Genomic DNA, 17,319 nt, shown 5'->3' with positions numbered 1-17,319 from the left:
TAGAAAAAGAGAGAGTAAGACGAAGAGACAGTGAAAAAGAGAGAGACAAGGAAAAAGAAAAGACAGGAGGATATAAAAAAATAAGAAAAAGCGAGAGTAAGACGAAGAGACAGTGGGAGAGAGAGACAGTAAGTGTCAACAAAAGACAGAGAGAGAAACAGAGAAAGAAGAAGAAACAGAAAGAGACAGGGAGAAAATAGAAGAAAAGGAGAGAGAGGCAGTGAGAGATAAAGTGGTCAGAAAGAGAGAAAGGAAAAAAAGAGAGAGACAGACAGAAAAGGAGATAGGTGAGGGGAAAGAGAGAGAGTAAAAGGGGGCAGATAGCAAGAGAGGAGAGAAAGAGATAAAATAAGTGTTGTGAGAAGGAGAGGAGAGACAAAATAGTGAGTGAGATAAGAGAAAGAGAGAGAGAGAGAAAGAAAGAGAGAGAGAAAGAGAGAGAGAGAGAGAGAGAGAGAGAGAGAGAGAGAAAAGGGGTGTGAGGGAGAAGAGAGGGATAGTTAAGAGCAAAAAAAGGGAACGAAAGAGTGGAATAAAAGAGAGGTTGAGAGAAAAGACAATGGGCAAGTGATAGCCAATAAGGAGAGAGAGAGAGAGATAAGATCAAAAGAGAGAAAAGGGGAGAAGAGAGTGCAAAAAGGGAGAGAGGGGTGCGATAGGGAGTAGTAAGGTAGAGACAGCCGAGAGAGAGTGGTAGATAGTTTGAGAGATACAGCAAAGAGTGGGGAGAGAGAGAGGAGTGACAGAAAGGGTTGAGAGACATAGAGAAGGGGGAAAGGGAGCAGGGAGAGAGGAGGGAAGAGAGCGTGAGTGGGACAAGAGAGAGGGAGGGAGGGAGAGAGAGAGTGTGAGAGATAGAAATAGAAAGGGAAGAGCGTGAGAGGAGAGAGAGAGAGAAAGAAACACCAGTCCAGCCTGATTTCACGCACACAGCATCCAAATGGGAGCGGACAACAAACACAAGCCACCATCCCCAGCCAGCCAAGAGCAGCCAGCGAAGGGCCAAGGAGAAGGCCAGGACAAAAAAGCCGACCATAAAAAGCAGAAAAAAGAGAAGAAAGTCGCCAAGGCCGGACAGCAGGACGATGCGCACACTTGCTGCGGCTGCCGCTTCCCTCTTTTGGTGGCCCTGCTCCAGCTGACCCTCGGCGTGTCCGTCGCCACGGTGGCCTTCATCATGGCAGCCAACTGCTCCTCATTACTAGTCAGAGACACCCCACACTGGGCCGGGATTATTGTAAGCAAATCTGGTTGCTGCATGATCCAGCAGGCAATAACCCCATGTGCATGTCACGCTCACTTAACCTCTTCTGCACCAGCGCACTAACAAGGATGTGCAGGGCTCAGGATTGGGGTGGTGGTTGGTGGGGGGGGGGTACAGATAACCGAGGGGCTTTTGAGCAAAGAGATTAGGTGACGCACCCGGTTACCCTTTGCAGCGCTGAGTAGCCCCGCTTTTGCAAATTGAAGTGGAAAATGTCCCAGACGCTTTGCAATTAGCAAGCGGATGGTGTGTGCCGTTACCACGGCAACCAAATTTAAAGAGCCAGCCGAGACCCCGCTGTGCATCGCAATTCAATATTTTCTTGGCTAGACAACAGCTGCGAAAGGGGTTAATGGTGACATCCATTGTGAGCCTGAGAGCTCTGCGATTCTGGGAATACCCATCACCCCATCCCCGTGTACTGCGCTCCAGCACGAGTGTCTGCTAACCCTTTCACTGCCACGTGCCCGGTCTCATGCCTCTGTTTGTGTTACCCAACATTTCAAGGGAACTTTCCCGATTCCAAAGCTTTGTCCCTCAAAATCTTGTCCCTTGAAGGGGGCCTATTTCTAAAAAGGGGAAACAAGTCAGATTGATGCTTTTTTGGGTTTAACCATTCATTTAGAATTTTTGATTATAAAAGCTTAATTAACGCTTTTGTTTGTCTTTTTTAATCACTTAATTTGTCACTTAAATATTAAACCCAAACTTATTTTCTTTTATTCCGTTAATGTCAATGTGCGTATAAAGACACTGGGGTAGATTCAGGTAGCTGCGCCGCTTCTTACGGCGGCGCAGCGTATCGTATTTACGCTGTGCGCCCATAAGTTTGAGATGCAAGTGCTGTATTCACAAAGCACTTGCCTCCTAACTTACGGAGGCGTAGCGTAAATGGGGCCGGCGCAAGCGCGCGTCATTCAAATGATGTTGAGGGTTTTTTTTTTTATCTAAATTAGTTTGACCCCGCGTATTTTAAGTTTTTTACGAACGGCGCATGCGGCATGCGCCGTTCGTGAAAAAATCCCAGTGCGCATGCTCGAAATTCCGACGCAAATCGTCATTGCTTTCGACGTGAACGTAAATTACGTCCAGCCCTATTCGCGAACGACTTACGCAAACGACGTAATAAATTCAAATTTCGAAGCGGGAACGACGTCCATACTTAACATTGGCTGCGCCACCCAATAGCAGGAGCAACGTTACGCCGAAAAAGCCTTACGCAGACAACGTAAAAAACTACCGCCGGGCGCACGTATGTTTGTGAATTGGCGTAACTAGGTAATTTGCATACTCTACGCCGAAAACAACGGAAGCGCCCCTAGCGGCCAGCGTAAGAATGCACACAATTATATGCCGCCGCATTCAAGTTACGTCGGTGGAGGAAGCCTATTTTTTAAGCGTATCTGCCTTTGAGAATCGGCGTAACGATACATCGACGCAGATTTGAAATCACGGCGGCGTATCTGTATCGCTCACGAAAATAGTATTCCACTTTTAAATGATGAGTACTTGAAATGCGATCCTGGCTTCTTTTTTTAAAGCCTAACCCCCGACTAAAACTTTTTTAGCTTTGGATAGAACAGGAAAGGTTCAAGTTTTTTTAGATTCAAGTCAAGTTTTTAATTCTCTGTGGAGATTTTTCCTCACCTCCAATCTGGACAAAATGATGGAAAATGTCTGCAATACATATTTTTACCAAAGTGGGGAAGGGTTAGAACTTCTAGCAATGTTTTTGTAACAGTGGCAACCACGCCTCCATTTCTTGCATAACAAGGACGGGAAGTGATGGAAAATCTCCCCAGAAGGGGCCACAAGCAAAAAAATTTTTTAAAGCTGAACTCCGGGCAAAAAAAATTCTTTATGAATACCAAATATCTTTACAAACCCCGATATTTTCTTATTAACCGCTTAACGCCCGCCGCATGTACATGTACGTTCACAGAATGGCACGTACAGGCAGATGGGCGTACATGTACGTCCCTGCCTTTCCGCGGATCAGGGGTCCGATCGGGACCCCCCCCACCCGGTACATCGTCGGGGAGCGATCCGGGATGAGGGCGCGGCTATTCGTTTCTAGCTGCCCCCTCGCGATCGCTCCCCGGAGCTGAAGAACGGGGAGATCCGTATGTAAACGCGGCTTCCCCGTGCTTCACTGTGGCGGCTGCATCGATCGTGTGATCCCTTTTATAGGGAGACACAATCGATGACGTCAGACCTACAGCCACACCCCCCTACAGTTGTAAACACACACTAGGTGAACCCTAACTCCTTCAGCGCCCCCTGTGGTTAACTCCCAAACGGCAACTGTCATTTTCACAATAAACAATGCAATTTTAATTATTTTTTTGCTGTGAAAATGACAATGGTCCCAAAAATGTGTCAAAATTGTCCGCCATAATGTCGCAGTCACGAAAAAAATCGCTGATCGCTGCCATTAGTAGTAAAAAAAAAAAAAAATGCAATAAAACTATCCCCTATTTCGTAAACGCTATAAATGTTATGCAAACCAATCGATAAACGCTTATTACGATTTTTTTTACCAAAAATAGGTAGAAGAATACGTATCGGCCTAAACTGAGGAAAAAAAAAATTATATATGTTTTTGGGGGATATTTACTACAGCAAAAAGTAAAAAATATTGCATTTTTTCAAAATTGTCGCTCTATTTTTGTTTATAGCGCAAAAAACAAAAACTGCAAGAAAAAAGAAAGCTCTGTTTGTGGGGAAAAAAGGACGTCAATTTTGTTTGGGAGCCACGTCGCACGACCGCGCAATTGTCTGTTAAAGCGACGCAGTGCCGAATCACAAAACCTGGCCTGGGCATTTAGCTGCCTAAAGGTCCGGGGCTTAAGTGGTTAAAGTAGCAGTGATGCCATCACCGTCCTGTGCAGAGATTAGAGGTATAGGCGGGAACTCAGCAGGCCTCACCCTCTACAGTCTGCCTGCAGAAAACTTCAGGAGGGGGCGGAGACAAGACCAGTCACCCTGCACAAAGAGAAAGAGCAGCAAGGACCGGTCTTTATGACAGGAAGTTCCTGAACGGAAACAAAGTTTAGCACAGCTCTGGAAATTTTTTTCCAAGGGACACCAATATATACTACACGAGCCTCTTATATTTAAATAATATTTGCTTATCAAAGGGTTCAGCTTTAACCTTTTCCAATTGTGTCCAAACCTAAAACGAAAGGCTTTATAATAACTTTGCTCATTTATCAATGATTTGCTCCTATGTGGCTTTTATAATAGGCACCAATTCCTATTTAAGTTTTTTCATTTGAATTAACTTTTCATTTTGTTTTAGCACTTTAAGTCATAGCTTGATAAATCGCAGGGGATAAACTGGTCAAAAGCAGGGAGCTGCAAAACAGAATCTGATGGCAAATGCTTTCTTAAATAGGCCCCCAAAAGGTGCCAGGTTCCTCGCTTCATCATCCTTACAATAAAATGTATGTTTTTTTTATTTTTATATTAAGTTCCTGCTGTCTGCATTGTCTTGGCTTTATATATTAAAGCAGAACTCCACTTCAAAATAGCAAGATAGAAGATAAGTAGCTCATTAAAGCGGTTGTATAGTCCCAGAATTTTTTTATTTTTTTTTGTCACCTGTAAGTCAAAAGGCATAATGAGCTAGTATGCACCGCATACTAGCTCATTATGAAATACTTACCTTAGAATGAGGCATCGGTAACTTACCTGGTCCACGCCGAGGTAGCTAACATGTTGCTTCAACGTGTCTTCCAGGAATCGCGGCTCCAGCGCTGTGAGTCGCTAGAGCCACGATGTCGTCACTCCCGTGCATGTGCGCGGGAGACTTCTTTCTGGCAAGGTCCGGCGTTTGCCGGGCCTTAAAGGAGTTGTAAAGGAAAAAAAAATGTCACCTTAATGCAATCTATGCATTAAGGTGAAAAAACATCTGACGATGCCTGCCCCCCCGAGCCCCCGTTTTACTTACCTGACCCGTCGAAAGTCCCGCGCTCGGTCCCGAATCCTCTTCGCCGCTTATCCTAGCCGCTGATTGGCTAGAGCGAATGGATTGACAGCAGCACAGCCATTGGCTGACGCTGCTGTCAATCACATCCAGTGAGGTAGCACGCTGAGGGGCAGGGCCGAGTGATACAACGAGCGGCCATAGGCTATGGCCGCTCGCTGTATCACGGGAGCGCGCCCGCAAGGACTCATCACCATGCGAGCTCTCTCGCATGACTGTGGTGAGTTCTTGCAGGGAGGACCAGAGACAGCCGCCGAGGGACCCCAGAAGACATGGATCGGGACCACTCTGCGCAGTGGAGGTAAGTATGACATGTTTGTTATTTTAAAGAAAACGGGCTAGATTCAGGTAGGGGCGCGCATAGTTACGGCGGTGCAGCGTATCGTATTTACGCTACGCCGCCGTAAGTCAGAGAGGCAAGTGCTGTATTCACAAATCACTTTCCTTCTAAGTTACGGTGGCGTAGCGTAAATGGGGCGTAAAAAAGTGGATCTTTACGCGCGTAAGCGCGCGTAATTCAAATGTGGATGAGGGGGCGTGTTTTATGTTAATTCTTGGTGACCCAACGTGATTGACGTTTTTCACGAACGGCGCATGTGCCGTCCGTGGAATTTCCCAGTGTGCAATGCTCCAAAGTACGCCGCAAGGCCGTATTGGTTTCGACGTGAACGTAAATTACGTCCAGCCCTATTCGCGAACGACTTACGCAAACAACGTAAAAAATTCAAATTTCGACTCGGGAACGACGGCCATACTTAACATTGCGTGCGTCTCCTAATAGCAGGAGTAACCTTACGCCGAAAAAGCCTAACGTAAACGATGTAAAAAAATAGCGCCGGGCGTACGTAAATTTGTGAATCGGCGTGTCTAGGTCATTTGCATATTCTACGCCAAAAACTACGGAAGCGCCACCTAGCGGCCAGCGTAAATATGCACCCTAAGATACGACGGTGTAAGAGACTTACGCCAGTCGCATCTTAGGCTAATGTCGCCGTATCTTGCTTTCTGAATACAGAAAGAAGATACGCCGGCGCAGATTTGAATTTACGTGGCGTATCTATAGATACGTCGGCGTAAATTCTCTCTGAATCTAGCCCAACCACTTTAAGAGAAAAAAGAAAAAGATCCACTTTTGCTGCACAATTCACCCTCAAAGCAGAGATTTCCACTACTCCGCTGCCAGCATCAGTCAACTCTCTTTCGAGAACAGGTTAACCCATTGCCGCCTGTGACTGGACAGTGAAAGAAAAAGCAGCACAGCGATTAGCTTGTGTCTTTGTCACTCTGCTCTCTCCTCCTTTTAGCATGCTTCTTGTCAACACATCAACTGACTGACTCCTGGTACTGCTTCTTCCTGTCACTCTCCAACCCTACAGAACAGGCCGAGGTCAAATTCAGGCTTTTAAACTGTTTGCATTAAAAAAAACAAATAATGATGTATAAATGAAAAGAGAGCTGCATTAATTTGTGTATTTTATATCTACCTACAGTTCAGCTTTAATATATTACTAGAGTGGTGCTTGAAACTGCATGACGCTGTTTTCTATGGCAGGGCTGTGAGTGTTTTTTCTGAGAAAAATAAGCAAGAAACTGCCGTGTTACATGAAGAGAGCAAGGAGGAAAATAATTCATTCGTAAAGAAAAAAATAGTCGTTTCAGATGGAGTGGGGTAGGGGTTGCCCCTGCTGGGCAGATTCACCTCTCAGTTTGTCCACTGTCCAAAACAATAGAAATCCAAATCTACAGCAGCCATTAGAACAATCTTCCAATTGGGACACCTGTTCCAATGACAACTTTGGAAAGATTCCTCCTACTTCCTGTTGTATCTCCAGAACAGAAAATGAACAGAAATTTCCCCATATGGTTCTTAGACAGTAAAAAACAAAACAAAAAAAACACCTGGCTGGCATTATAAACAGTTGCCACTCTATCAAAAGCTAAAAGAAAAGTTTTTTGCTTTAGATACACTATATTGTCAAAAGTATTGGGACACCTGCCTTAAAGCGGGAGTTCACCCGAAAATTTTTCTTTAACATTAGATTGATGCTCATTTTGTCAAGGGGAATCGGATATTTTTTTTAAAAACGAAGCAGTACTTACCGTTTTAGAGAGCGATCTTCTCCGCCGCTTCCGGGTATGGGCTGCGGGACTGGGCGTTCCTATTTGATTGACAGGCTTCCGACAGGCTTCCGACTGTCGCATACATCGCGTCACGAGTAGCTGAAAGAAGCCGAACGTCGGTGCGGCTCTATACGGCGCCTGCGCACCGACGTTCGGCTACTTTCGGAAAATCGTGACGCGATAGATGCGACCGTCGGAAGCCTGTCGGAAGACTGTCAATCAAATAGGAACGCCCAGTCCCGCAGCCCATACCCGGAAGCGGCGGAGAAGATCTATCTCTAAAACGGTAAGTACAGCTTCGTTTTTAAAAAAACTAGCCGATTCCCCTAGACAAAATAAGCAGGAATCTAATGTTAAAAATTTACATTTCTGGGTGAACCTCCACTTTAACACGCACATAGGCCCAGATTCACAAAGGAGATACGACGGCGTATCTCCAGATACGCCCTCGTATCTCCAGATACGCCGTCGTATCTCTGAGTCTGAGCCGTCGTATCTATGTGCCTGATTCTTAGAATCAGTTACGCATAGATTTCTATTAGATCCGACCGGCGTAAGTCTCTTACGCCGTCGGATCGTAACTGCATATGTATGCTGGCCGCTAGGGGCGTGTACGCTGATTTACGCCTAGAAATATGTAAATCAGCTAGATACGCGAATTTACGAACGTACGCCCTGCCGATGCAGTACAGATACGCCGTTTACGTTAGGCTTTTCCCGGCGTAAAGTTACCCCTGCTATATGGTGGCGTACCAATGTTAAGTATGGACGTCGTTCCCGCGTCGAATTTTGAATATTTTACGTTGTTTGCGTAAGTCGTCCGTGAATGGGGCTGGACGTCATTTATGTTCACGTCAAAACCAATACGTCCTTGCGGTGAATTTGGAGCAATGCACACTGGGATATGTCCACGGACGGCGCATGCGGCGTTCTTGAAAAACGTCAATCACGTCGGGTCATGGTTATCTTACATAACACACGCCCCCCTGTTCCAAATTTGAATTAGGCGGGCTTACGCCGGCCTATTTACGCTACGCCGCCGCAACTTACGGAGCAAGTGCTTTGAGAATACAGCACTTGCCTGTCTAAGTTGCGGAGGCGTAACGTAAATCACATACGTTACGCCCGTGCAAAGATACGCGGATCTACGAGAATCTGGCCCATAAACTTTAATGGCACCCCAGTCTTAGTCCGTAGGGTTCAATATTGAGTTGGCCCACCCTTTGCAGCTATAACAGCTTCAACTCTTCTGGGAAGGCTGTCCACAAGGTTTAGGAGTGTGTCTATGGGAATGTTTAATCATTCTTCCAGAAGCGCATCTGTGAGGTCAGGCACTGATGTTGGACAAGAAGTCCCGGCTCGCAGTCTCCACTCTAATTAATCCCACAAGTGTTCTATCGGGTTGAGGTCAGGACTCTGTGCAGGCCAGTCAAGTTCCTCCACCCCAAACTCACCCATTCATGTCTTTATGGACCTTGCTTTGTGCACTGGTGCGCAGTCATGTTGGAACAGGAAGGGGCCATCCCCAAACTGTTCCCACAAAGTTGGGAGTATGAAGTTGTCCAAAATGTCTTGGTATGCTGAGACCTTAAGTGTTTCCTTTAATAGAACTTGGGGGTCAAGCCTAACCCCTGAAAAACAACCCCAAACCGTAATCCCCCCTCCACCAAATGATTTGGACCAGTGCACAAAGCAAGATCCATAAAGACATGGATGATCGTGTTTGGGTTGGAGGAACTTGATTGGCCTGCACAGAGTCCTGACCACAACCAGATAGAACACCTTTGGAATAAATTTGGGTGGAGACTGCGAGCCAGGCCTTCTCATCCACATCAGTGCTTAACCTCACAAGTGCACTTCTGGAAGAATGGTCAAACATTCCCATAGACACACTCCTAAACCTTGTGGACAGAAGAGTTGAAGCTGTTATAGCTGCAAGGGGTGGGCCAACTCAATATTGAAACCTACGGACTAAGACTGGGATGCCATGTGCATGTAAAGGCAGGTGTCTCAATACTTTTGAAAAAAAATTGTGTATCCTTGAGCCCTGGTTCACACTGGGTATGATTTGGAACGATTTGAGATGCGATTTGACATGTCAAATCGCATCTCAAATCGGCGGCAATTGTTGGCAATGGCACTGTCCTAATCAGTGCGACGCAGCATCTGCGATTTCAAAAAGTAGTTCCTGTACTACTTTTTGCGATTTCGGGCCGCGATTTACATTAAATTGCGGCTGAAATCGTGGCAAAATCGCGGCAAAATCGCGGTAAAATCGCGCATTTTACCGCGATTTTGAATTCGCAGCAGTGTGAACCTAGGCTAAATGGCAGTAACAGATGGCAATCAATCAGAATTTATCTTTCTCTGGCCTGACTTGAGCAGACTGAATTGTGGCTGGTTGCGGTGGGTTATCATACCAAAAAATTTCTGCTGTGCCAGTTGGGTACCTGGATAATATAAAAAAAAATAGCTGGCAGGTGTGAACTACAGGTTCACCCATTAAGCTGAAACCAGATAGTTTTCTGAACTTTTTAATCTTATTGGTGGTCTCATAAACAAAATTATCTGAGAAAAACAGCCATTGCCCATAACAGCCAATCAAATTTCTCCTTTTATTCATCCTGCACACTATGGGAAAATTAAAGGGAGTATCTTATTGGTTACTGTCGACATTATTAAAAACAGTTCATGAATGACTTCAGTACCTTCTCACAACCTAGAAAAAGGTTTCAAAATCAGTTCTGATTTTACTGGGACTTCACTCGCAGTATTTTTGCAGTGTGACAATACTACTTATAGTACAATACACCAGCGTCATTGTGTTGGTGGTCGTTGAAAAGAATGGTGCCTCATATTGAGTATCAGGGGAAGGAATGGTGCTTCATAGGTATCAGTCAGAGGAATAGTGCTCCGTGTTACTGTTAGTGAGAAGAATGGTGCCAGTGAAAGAAGGGGTGTCCCATTGGCTTCAGTCAGTGGAATGCTGTCCATTGTTGGTGTCAGTGTAAGGAATGGCATCTGATTGTTGGTGTCAGTGAGAGGAATGGTGCCTTATTGGTGTCAGTGAAAGGAAGGGTGCCCCATTGGTTTCAGTCAGAGGAATGATGCCCATTGTTGATGTAATTGAGAAGAATGGTGTTCCATCGGTGTCATCAAAATGAATGGTGCCCCACTGGTTTCAGTCAGAGGAATTTTGCCCCATAGTTGGGACACCCTATTGTTGGCATCGGTGAGAAGAATGGTGCGATATTGATGTCAGCAAGGTCGGAACAAGGATGTGCACAATGGGGGGTCAGCTGCTCTGTTCCCCTATCTGTAAGGCCCTTTTCACACTACAAAATAAATCAGTTTTAATAATCCGTATTAAAATCCGTCAGATAATGTTAAAAAACGGAAGTTATACGTCCTTTATAAAATATCATTAAAGTCTATGGGATTTTTTTATGTTCCGTAAAGATCCGTAATAGTCCGTTATAACGTACGGACGTTAGTTATAACGGAATATGTGACGGGTCTTGCACTATTTTTTGTCCGTTGCAAGTAACGGATATATTAACGTCCGATATATTTTAACATTGAAGTCTATGGCGCACGGACGTTAGTAAATGTCTCCGTAAATGTCCGTTATGTTAACGGACGTTAATTTTACTGAGCATGCTCAGTAAAGACTTCTGGAGCTATAACGGATGTATACGGATATATATTCCTTTTCAATAAAGGAAGAATGGTAAAATATTTATCCGTATGTATCCGTTATTAAATCCGTTAATAAACGTCCGTTAATAGGTGTAATAACAGTAGTAACGGATATTATAAAACGGACATACAATCCATAGTGTGAAAGAAGCCTTAGAAGAGCAGACATCTCCAAAGCTTCTGGGGGGAGGATTCTGCAACCTGCTGTTGGTAGAAGAGAGCCGACACTCACTCAGAACACACCCCAGTTTCAGTGCGATACTGCAAGGGAATGAAGCCCTTCTTCCTGGCTCTCCTTGTCATGTGATATATCACATGACTAAAAATGGGAAGAAAAATAAGCTGGCTTTGCACCTGGCAGGTGCTTTGCTGGGAAAGAAATTTGAAGTAAATGAGTACACAGATGGTGAGGGGGCAACACAACCCTTACTATCCACTCTCCTCCTCAGAACTTCCTAAGGAGAGCCATAGACCTCCTACTCCCATAGAGCCCTTTTTCTGCCCTTCCTCACTCAGAGAAAGAAGCCAAACGTCGAGTCGGCGCTATACGGCGCCTGCGCACCGACGTTCGGCTTCTTTCGGCAACTCGTGACGCTCCTTATGCGACGGGGGTGGTCGTTTTTGTCATCACGTCAATCACTAACTGCTGCATAGGAACGCCCACTCCCGCGGGATTCACTACCCGGAAGCCGGGTAAGAAAATAGCTATACGAGGTATGTACAGCCTACTGTCAATGTCGAGAGTGAGCTCAATGTAATGTTAGAAAATTGTTTTTAGGGTGAACCCCCGCTTTAACTAGAAGGAAAAAACATGGGTTTATGTGTATAAGATTTACCCACAATCCCATGTTTTTCACACACATTTAAGAGGGAGAATGAGAATCTGCTGCTATTGAAAAGATATTGTTTTAATCAAATCATATATTTATTATAACATAATAATTTATTATTTACAGTATCTATTTACTGTGAAATTACTGGTTGTAATTTATAACTTCAAACTTCAGTATTTGTCCGTCTCAGTTTTTGAAAAAACTTACCTGTAAATGACTTACTTATGGTAATTAAAGAAGTAAACCCTCTAAAGCCTTTCTTCAAAAACAAATCCCTGCAAGAGAAAGTCATAATGAGCTAGTATGCATAGCATACTAGCTTATTATGAACTACTTACCTGAGATCAAAGCCCCCGAAGCGACTCTCGTTCCGCCTCCGCCGCCGCCATTGATATCCGAGTTACTTCCGGGTATCGCGGCTCTGGCGCTGTGATTAGCCAGAGCCGCGATGACGTCACGCCGTCAGTGACAGCACGATCGCCCTCACTAACAGCACGCTCAGTGCGCCTTTGTCGTTTACGTCAGGTTTTTTCCCGCGTATAGTTACCCCTGGGTCTATGAGGCGCAGTATGGCCATCGTTCCCGCGACAAAATTTGAATTTCTTACGTCGTTTGCGTAAGTCATTCGTGAATAGGGCTGGACGTAATTTACGTTCACGTCGAAACCAATGACGTCCTTGCGACGTCATTTGGAGCAATGCACACTGGGATATTTTATGGGCGGCGCATGCGCTGTTCAACAGAAACGTCAAAAACGCGGGGTCAAGTAAAATTTAAATAAAACACGCCCCCAACATCCCCATTTGAATTACGTGGGTTTACGCCGCCACACATACGTTACGCTGCCGTAACTATGGGCGCAAGTTCTTTCTGAATACAGAACTTGCGCCCAAAGTAACAGTGGCGTAACGTATCGGAGATACGTTACGCCAGCAGAAAGATCCGCTGATCTTTCTGAATCTGGCCCTACAGGTTTTGAGTTAAAGAGGAGTCCTAGTGCTAGAATTATTGTTCTCGCTCTAAAGTTTGCGGCGTATGTAACCTGTGTGTATCTGGCTCTGATACTAGCCACTGGCTGACCTCATCACACCGTCCCTGAATGAAAGGAATGGTGTCCCATTTTTGGTGTCAGGGAAAGGAATGCTGCTTCATTGTTGGTGTCAGCAGGAGGAATTATTTTCATTGTTGGTGTCAATGGGAAGAATAGTTTCTTATTGTTGGAGTTATTAGTGACCCATGTTTTGTAACATAAAGCTGGCTGTAAATTAGTCGATTTTTTAATGAATTTTTGTATGAAAATTTATACAAATATTCATACAAAGTTGACTGGGTGAATAACACTCGAAAATCCTTTAAAATGTATTCACTGTTGGAATAAATGTAATTTCCCAAACGAAAACCACGTACTGTTAGAAATTTATTTGAGAAAATCTTTCCATCCTGTTCCTTCGAATTTTCCCCTCACTGTGGTCAAAAACAAGTATGCTTAGAAAACCAAACGAATGTACTTGAAAATTGAAAATTTCTGATGAAATTCTACTAGTGTATAGCAAAATTACGTCCCTTTCATTGGTTTTAGTGGGTAATCCCCCCCCCCCAATATAGATGTTTTGTGATCACTTAAATACATGTCCCAAACTACGAGATCACTGTGTGCTAGAAAGATACATTGCTTAGTCTCTTACGTTCCATTGGACAGCATATGCTGCCAATCTGCGTTGAACACTTCCTTTTGGACATGTAATGAGAAGACTTGGCATAGAGGGCCAGATTCACGCCGTCGTATCCCTGTTTCTATCTATGCGACTGATTCATAGAATCAGTTACGCATAGATATCCCTAAGATCCGACAGGTGTAATAGTTTTACACTGTCGGATCTTAGGATGCAGTACCGCGGCCGCCGCTGGGTGGAGTTTGCGTCGTAAACCAGCGTCGGGTATGCAAATTAGCAGTTACGGCGATCCACAAAACTTTTTCCCGTCGTTACGTCGCCGCAAGTGTTAGTTTGCCGTCGGAAAGATAGGGCACCTTTTACAAAGTGTAAAATTACTACACCATGTAAAAGTATACCCGTCTTTCCCGCGTCGCTTTTGAAATTTTTTTTTTTCCGGCGCAAGTCTTTTTTTCACGTCGCGATTCACAAAACGCCGGCGCGTCGTAATTTCGCACAAAGCACGTCGGGAAATTTGCGTCGGGAGCATGCGCAGTACGTTCGGCGCGGGAGCGCGCCTAATTTAAATGGTACCCGCCCCATTTGAATTGGCCTGCCTTGCGCCGGACGGATTTAGGATACACCGCCGCAAATTTCCAGGTAAGTGCTTTGTGGATCGGGCACTTAGACAGAAAATTTGCGGCGGTGTAACCTAAATCGGTTACGTTACGCTGCGCCCGGGCTACGTGAATCTGGCCCATAGAGCCTGGTGTATGATTTATTGGGCTGCTAATCTAACCCCTCCTTGCTCTAGCCAAGATAACATGAAATATTTTACTTATAGTTTTACTTTTTTTTTTTTTTTTTCATTGTTGACAGTGATGTCTCCTTGCTTGGACAATTGTTTTTTTTTTGTTGTTTGATCAGAACTGTCACGAGTCCATTAGCTAAGAAAATATTGGAAACCACCGTAGTATCTTTCGTGAGTGGCAACATTTGTATTGTTTTTCAGTTCTGCTATTAGTCATGGGCTCATCTGAAATTTGAAATTTTGTGGGCAAGAAAAGGTCACTAAAAATAGGACAAATCAGTCATAATGATTTCACACTATGCTGGAAACTATTTATGAATTGATGATCATTTGTAGTCACTTGTCACATTAAGGATCAAGCCTTTTCCGACACTTTTTGTTTACAAGTAAACGTCTGTATTTTTTTCTAGAAATTTACTTAGAATCCCCAAACGTTATTTATGTTTTTTAGTAGAGACCCTAGTGAAATAAATGGTGATAATTACATTTTTTATATCACCTGGTATTTGCGCAGCAGTTTTTCCAAACTCATTTTTTTTTTAAAATGCGCTGTAATGAATTTTAAAGAAAAAAAAGCCCAATACATAACCCAATTTATGGTAAAATAAAAAAGATGATGTTAGACCAAGTAAATAACATGTTGTACATGCTCGTGGATTGGCATCAAACTATGACACTTATAAATCTCCATAGGAAATGCTTTAAACATTTTTGCAGGTTACCACTTTAGACTAATAAAGTAGGTCTAGAACTAAAATTGTTGCTCTTGCTATAACGTTTGCGGCGATACCTCACATGTGTGGTGCGAACACTGTGAACGTTTTTGTGCGCAACCTATATATGCGTTCGCTGGGGGTTCCCTTTGTTAAAGGGGTCTTCCAGATTCTGATAAGCCCCCCGCCCGTAGACCCCCACAACCCCCCACAACCACCGGGCAAGGGTTGTGGGGATGAGGCCCTTGTCCCCATTAACATGGGGACATCCTCCCCATGTTGAGGGCATGTGGCCTGGTACGGTTCAGGAGAGGGGGGGGCCGCACTCTGTCCCCCCCTCTTTTCTGCGGCCGGCCAGGTTAACATGCTCGGATAAGGGGTCTGGTGTGAATTTTTGGGGGAACTTCACGCCATTTTTTTTTAATTTGGGGTGGAGTTCCCCTTAAAACCCACACTAGACCTGAAGGGTCTGGAATGGATATTTGGGGGGAACCCCACGTCATTTTTTTTTTAATTGACGGTGGGGTTCCCCTTAATATCCATTCCAGACCTTAAGGGCCTGGTAATGGAATTTGGGGGGACCCCCACGCTATTTTTTTTTTTTTTTATGAATGAATTTGCTCTGAATTGCCAGAGCCGACAATTTATTATAGCCGCAAGTCAGTTTTAAAATACTTTTTTTCCTTTCAGAAATGACACTTTGTGCAGAGACAGTTCTAAGTACGGGAAACATGCGCTATTTCACATGCTAACTTTACACCCCCCCAGGTACGAAATTTAAAGGAATATTTCACTTTTATTGTTTCACTTTTAGCATTATTAAATTCACTGCTCCCGAAAAAACAAACGTTTTAAAACTTTTTAAAACAGGACCCAGGTCCCCAAACACTTTTTAGGACAATAACTTGCATATTAGCCTTTAAAATTAGCACTTTAGATTTCAAATGTTCGAGTCCCATAGACTTTAATGGGGTTCTAAAGTTCACATGAACATTTGGTGTGTTCGCAAGTTCTGGTGCGAACCGAATAGGTTCGGCTCATCCCTACCCAGCACCTTAGCTAAACAGGTTGCTGCGCTGTTTTGGGCACTTTATAGCAACCCATTAAAGTAATTAAAACAGCCAAGGCCTCTGTGACCAGAGCCTCTGTGATCCTAAGGGCATGAAAAACTCCAGGTTATAGACAGGGTTGTTTCATGCCTGGTTGGTTAGCTGATATTGTCAGGGTGTTGTTGGCTCGTCTTCAGCCCCGTGCTAATTTCACTGCAGACTGGCGTGATATTTGCTCAAGGGAGTTGGCAGATTCATGGCACCAGCTCTCTGCCCATCCCTGCACTGCAATCTGTACCCTGACCCTTAATCTCTAATAATACGCTGTGTGTCAGTGCCTCGAAAGCTAAATTTAAATTACTAGGAAAAGAGCAATCTAAAATGTAACAGTTAAAGGGAAAGAATGGAGTATAATTAAAGTATATCTAAACCCAAGAACTAAATTTGTAATATATTGCACATTATTAGCACTTAGGTACAGTGGCGGCCCCTAATATACACGCAGGGTCCCGGACGCATTGACTCCAATGTTTTTTTTTTAGAAGCACACGATTAGAGCCTAAGGGGCAGATCCACAGACAGAGTACGCCGGCGTACTTTCAAATTACCCACGTCGTATCTTTGGTTTGAATCCTCAAACCAAGATACGACGGCATCTGGGTTAGATCCCACAGGTATACGTCCTCGTACGCCTTTCAGATCTAAGATGCAATACTTCGGCGTCCGCTGGGTGGCGTTCACGTTGTTTTCCGCGTCGGGTATGCAAATTAGCTATTTCCGACGATCCACGAACATACGTGCGGCCGTCGCATTCTCTTACGTCGTCTCTAGTCGGCTTTTTCCGGCGTATAGTTAAAGCTGCTTTTTTGCGGCGTATAGTTAGATTTGCCATGTTAAGTATGGCCGTCGTTCCCGCGTCGAAATTTGAATTTTTTATTTTTTATGCGTAAGTCGTCCGTGAATCGGGATGGACGTAAGTCACATCTAAGTTTAAAAAATGACGTCCTTGCGACGTCATTTCGTGCAATGCACGGCGGGAAATTTAGAAACGGAACATGCGCAGTTCACTCGGCGCGGGGACGCGCTTCATTTAAATGAAACACGCCCCCTAATCGCCGATTTTTATTCCGCCGCCAGAGATACACTACGCCGCCGTAACTTATGGCGCAAATTCTTCCAGGATTCGAAC

The 17,319-nt window shown here is 44.4% G+C and overlaps 1 protein-coding gene across 1 annotated transcript in view; it reads left to right on the top strand.

Annotated features, from left to right (window-relative positions):
- The first annotated feature begins 833 nt into the window (after positions 1-833).
- Positions 834-17,319, top strand: part of SSPN (sarcospan) — a 51,723-nt gene continuing 35,237 nt past the window's right edge. Inside the window, exon 1 of the mRNA XM_040345608.1 lies at positions 834-1,237. Within this exon, the coding sequence (XP_040201542.1) occupies positions 941-1,237 (297 nt within the window). The 5' untranslated portion in view covers positions 834-940. The remainder of the gene's footprint in view (positions 1,238-17,319) is intronic.

Source organism: Rana temporaria, chromosome 3 (assembly GCF_905171775.1).
Source record: "Rana temporaria chromosome 3, aRanTem1.1, whole genome shotgun sequence".
NCBI lineage: Eukaryota > Metazoa > Chordata > Amphibia > Anura > Ranidae > Rana > Rana temporaria.
This window is presented reverse-complemented; position numbering and strand designations above follow the sequence as displayed.